Source organism: Wasmannia auropunctata, unplaced genomic scaffold (assembly GCF_000956235.1).
Source record: "Wasmannia auropunctata unplaced genomic scaffold, wasmannia.A_1.0 LD336076.1, whole genome shotgun sequence".
Taxonomy (NCBI): Eukaryota; Metazoa; Arthropoda; class Insecta; order Hymenoptera; family Formicidae; genus Wasmannia; species Wasmannia auropunctata.
The window spans coordinates 6,761,058-6,766,619 of record NW_012026814.1 but is presented as its reverse complement, the minus strand read 5'-3'; the positions used below and the strand labels follow the sequence as shown (position 1 = coordinate 6,766,619).

The window sequence follows — 5,562 nt, the reverse complement described above, 5'->3', positions numbered from 1 at the left end:
CGAAGCGCGGTCGGCGCGACGCGACGGCGCACCAACGTGTCGCCCCTTTCATCCCCCTCGATCCCCGGCCGGTGACGTCAACGGCCGACGCGCGCGTATCGGCGTCGTCGCGCCGGCTATTTTCTGATCGATACGCGAAGCCGCGGTCGCTTCTCTTTTCCGCGCTAATCGATCGTAGGAGATGCCCCCGCTTAGGCCCACTTCGACCGAGCTCCGATTAACTGAAGCACGTTGATTGTCATTGTAAAATTTAAAAAAAATCCTTGTTTTCGTTGTCGTTTATATAAATAAAATATATATTTTAATATGCTATTTATAATCGTATAGCTCGAAATTTTACTATAAGCAACTCTGCCGATTGAGTTAATTGCCGATCATATTAATTGGAACTTGAGTCATTTTTATTATATCGCTCATTTGCTACAAACATGATACAACTGAAAAATTGTCATTTTTTTTTAATTACTAGCAAAAAAGAACGAAAACATAAAGAAAAAAAGAAAAATATATTTTTAAAATACATACTTTTATTCCTCTGTAATCAGTTATTATATCAAAATTGCATTTTAAAAATAATATTAGTAAAATTAAAAGTTTCAATGATTCGAAACATTCAAATTTATTTTCGGAGAAACTTCGCTTTTTGAATTGTATCGTTGTTGTAGCAAATGAACGATATAACGACGCAACAGACGCTCGACAAACTCGAAAAAGCAATTTCTAAGTCTAATTACTAAGCCAGTTAAAATAAACAAATCTAAATGAGCAGAAAGAAGGTACCTTATGACAAAACTAAATTATGATTTCCTGTAGTATATTTTGCTTCTGTCTTCTGCTCCAAAAATATGTGCTTCATTTTTCCGATTTTCTTATCTGTTTCTTATCTCATTGTCTCTAACTAAATTAAATTGATCGTCCACACATCCGCATGCGTGAAGAGAATGATATTCGAAAGATTAAAGCTTGAGACAAGGAGACTAACTGAAAAATATCGTATCACTTTGCACGCTCAACTACTCCCTGTTCTCGACTTCCCGCTTATAAATATGAATCCAGCTTTATTGATGTCCCTTATAAGCGTAGGAAATGTACAATGATTATTTACATGTTGCTTTTGCAGTCACTCGTGATATCCTGCAGGCACGCGGCTTCAAAGTAGAATCGTTGTCGTTACAATTGTTAATGACGGAGGACGTTTTCGCTACATTCGTGTTCATCAGGACGGTCATAGACGCGTTACTGTCGGTCAGTGTCACGGCCTTTCGGCGATGCGAAATCAATATCCCTCTGTTCTGCTGGTCCTTCTTATTCTTCACTACAGACGACACTGTCCTCTTAACACCAACCGATTGAACATCGACTGTTTTTTCCACTTTCGTTTTCTTTGACGTCGCTGCATGCAAAGTAGCTTCACCGCATTTTGATTTCGAAGATGGCTTTTGAACTGCGTCAAGATCAGAGACGGAAGAATTCTGAACATAATTATGATCGCTGAGGCACACTTTGACGTCGCTTTTGTTTGACATCTGATGAAAAGTCTCACTTTCGATTGGTGTTTGACTTTCGTCTCTAGCCTCAATATCACAATTAGCCACAGCCTCCATTTTTGCGACAACTTTAGCAGTAGAAATTCTTGATTCATCGTCAATTTTATGAATATTATTATCACTATTGAGATTATTCACCTCTGTGATTTCAACAACACTTTCAATATTAGGTTTGCTTATTTCTTCCTTTTCAGTAGCTCTTTCGATATTAGAATCGTCTATTTCTTTGATTGTAGTAACACTTTCAGTACTGGAATCAGTCGTTTCTTTGATTTTAACAGCAGTTTCAGTAATAGAATCCTTTGATTTTTTATCAGCGTTATTTTTGTCATTATCGTTAATATCACATACTTTTTCAATTATTCCGATATTCTGAGTAGAATCTATTAAATTAATGTGAGATTTGCATTTGTCTTCATCCTTTATACAATTATGTACTTCATCAACTGCCATATCACTTTTATTAGAATTTAATTGAATTTTTTCTTCTCCGCAGTCTTTTGAATTTTCTTGCAGAAGATTTGATGCTATTACTTTTGTACTAATATCCGCCGCTTCTAATTGTTTTATGCTATTTACATTGATTTGACGTGGTACTGATTTATCATCTATGGATTCATTCACAGAACCTTTACTTTTATCTTCAACTGGTGCAATTTTTACATTATTTTCTTCAATTTTATTATCTTTGACAATTTTTGCAGATTTATTTTTGTGCGGACTATCTAAAATTTCACCTTCTTCCAGAATATTTAAGTCTTCCTTTACAGATGTGCTTTCTGCTAAATTTACAGATTTAATTTCTGATTCATTTTTCACTTTATGTTCAATATTTTTTCCAGCACTGTAATTTACCGTACTATTTACAATTGTTCGACTAGACAATTCTCGTAAATTAGTTTCCGCTGCAACTTTATTACTTTCGGGCAATTTTTTATCATTTAAAACGCTTTCCTTTTTTATTCTGCGATTTTCGTACTTCTTATTCTTGTACGAGCTACTGCTTTCCTTGTCTTCAGGGTCGCTCGATGAGTATCTGGATTTATCCCTTTGATCATCACGTTCTCTACGCCTATATCTCGTTTTTCTATCATTTTCCTCTCTCTCGTTCTCGTAACTTCTCTTTAATCTATCGTTTTTGTATCGGTTATCATACTTATAGTCATCATATTTATAATCATCATATTTCTTTTCCCTGTATGTTCTACTGGGCCTTTCACGCAAACGATGACTGCTCGAACTCTCGTAATCGCTCCTGCTTCTAGAGTAACTTCTTCTCGACGGACTGTATCTGTGCCCGTTCTTCTTGTAACCACTGTTAAATCTTTCCGAGACATGATTTGACCTCGAAGCCGTCCGAGAATTTCTCGAACTATCGGCGAGATCGTTTCTGGCATTAAAACTGTCATGATCCTTTGCTGAATTACTTTTCGCCTCGCTTCTGCATTCGTTTGTACAATCTTGATCCTGTTTCGTGTCTCGGTACTCTGAGGAAGCTCTATGTCCATCGTAGAACGGAATTTCTTCCTTCTTATGAGAATGTGTTGCATCCAGTCGATCTTCGAATTTTACGAGACTATCTTTCATCTCGTATTGCGCAGGATTGTCTGTTAGGTCGTACTGTGTAAGATAATTATAATCGGTTACTTCGATCGTGGTTTTATCTTCAACTTTTATACGCTTATGTCTATGTGTATCATTTTCTTCATTCGATCTTTTCACCGAATCCTTTCTGCACGGAGGTTCTGCAACAAGATTGTCCTCTGATAAATTACAATATTTTCAAATTAACGTTTATTATTCGATTATCTTTAATCATGCCTGCGTATGGAAAGTATTCTAAAACTATCTTCAAAATACAAACAGATAAATAGTAACAGGCAGATATTTAACAAGCACAACATAAATTTTTTAATATAAAAAAACTAAAAATTCTTGTCTTACGTTAGATAAAAAAAAGTTAAATAAAAAATAAAAATTAAAAATATCTTTAACCTACCTGAATTAGAACGTTCGATATTAGACTCATTGTCGTTATTTACACCAAATTGAGATCCATTCTCCTTATCGTTTTCAACAACGTTTTCTTTAGAAATGTCATTTGTTTTAGCTTCCGCATCAAGCTTTAACAGAGCTTTTTGCTTTTTCTCTTCCTTTTCATCCTCCATAATTCTCTTATGTAGTCTTTGCCCAAATACCGTAGGTATCCGGTTGACATCAGTCTGTGGCTTTTTACTTTTATATTCGTAATGGAATTGAATTTGATGCGATTCAGTTTCACTATCTTGTGAATGCATCGAGGAAACGTTTTCATAGTTTCTAGATTGATGTCGTAATCTATAAGTAGAAAAACCTACAGAGTTGTGGCCCCTTCTAAAAGTTACGTCGTCCAATCTGTAAACATTTTGATAACATCAGAAATAGATTTACCAATACTACAGTTTATACAATTAACTTATACAATTTCTACCTTTTCCTGAGATCATCTATCATCTTGTCCTTCCGTGCAATTTCGGCTCTTGCAGTTTTAAGTAAAGAAGACAGATTGTTCTCCAAGTTCGTCTTGATCCTCTGAATATTTTCAAATTTACCTACGAGCAAACTAAGCTCTTTCTTCAATTCCTTGCAGTTACAGTCTTGGTCCTTAATAACGATTCAAAAAAGCATCAACTTATTATTTAATACATTTTACATCAGTATATGTTATTTAGAACTCGTCTTCTAACATTTATATTTTTATAACTCTTTACGTATTCCTTTAAATAGTATACATTTATTATATTATATATTACATTAACTGATTAAATTAAATTAAAGACAAACTACTTAATCTCCGCTCGAGCGAAATAATTTGAAGCGCAGGTTAATATGTATATTAAAGATTCATTTAAATTTGATAAAAAATAATGTTCTATATTAAATACGTATAAAGAGAGTTTAATATATGTTACATTTAAATGTTGTTGTGTTTGTAACAACATAAAATAGTATATAAAACTACTTTAAAATGTATATACTATTTAATAACAGCAAACAAATAAAATGATTCTCATGTAATAAACATTAAACAATGAATTTAATAAATGCAATATATTATAATACAAACGTGAAATACAATTCAATCAAAGAGTATAAAACAGCAAAACATAGGAATATAATTTCATGGCGGGAAATGTTTTATAGGTTAGACTGGCGTATGTGCAAGTTACGTCATTTATTAAGTTAAAATTGAGAGCACTATCTTATTTTTTAACGAGTATAAACATATGTAACTTAGTGTACACCACTTTAGATCTTTTACAAACTTTATAATCCTTGTGAAATAGAAAAATAATTATATCCTTTTACGCAAGTATGCAGCGTACGCAAGTATGTAGAGTCGTGCAAGAGAACGTTGTTACGCTAACCAAAATTAATATTATCGTGATTCTCACATTTTTCTCGGGATTCAAAGTGAAACTCGGTAAATCCGCATAAATATCGACGTCATCCTCCATCTTCTGCGATCGTTTGTCATACCGAGACGATCGTAATGCTTCAGACGTATATATACGCAGTACAAAGAATGCAGTTAATCACACTGATCACAGCTGTTTCCGACTGTACTCCTTTTTCCTAGAGCACGATCAGCATGACATTCATTGCACTACGTGTAGACCGTTCCTTATAGCCGCATATTTTGCGATTCTCATCCTTTATTTTCTCTTTTCAACATTCACACAGGATGATTTCAATACCTTTCCACCTTTCATAAACTGGAGTTTTCACTCCCACCACGCGTACATACATATACATATCCATATATATGTATGTACATTTGCCACATTCCCACATGGCCTTGCGTGGAGTAAAAAAGAGTATGAAATATAGAATAGGATATATATATATTTTTTTTGTAAAAAATATATATGTATGTATATATGAATGTAAAAAAAATGTATATTATATATATCAATATATATTTTATACATTCTATATTTTATTCTCTTTCTTACTCCTCTCTCTCTCTCTCTCT

The 5,562-nt window shown here is 33.8% G+C and overlaps 1 protein-coding gene across 1 annotated transcript; it reads right to left on the bottom strand.

Annotated features, from left to right (window-relative positions):
• Positions 1 to 1,038: 1,038 nt before the first annotated feature.
• LOC105449411 (uncharacterized protein DDB_G0287625) lies at positions 1,039 to 5,349 on the bottom strand. Its single transcript, XM_011688626.1, has 4 exons — positions 4,982 to 5,349; positions 4,018 to 4,190; positions 3,547 to 3,941; positions 1,039 to 3,292 (listed from the first exon to the last, which is right to left on the bottom strand). The coding sequence occupies exons 1-4, from the start codon at positions 5,042 to 5,044 to the stop codon at positions 1,098 to 1,100; spliced, it is 2,826 nt and encodes a 941-aa protein (XP_011686928.1). The 5' UTR covers positions 5,045 to 5,349; the 3' UTR covers positions 1,039 to 1,097.
• Positions 5,350 to 5,562: the final 213 nt, after the last annotated feature.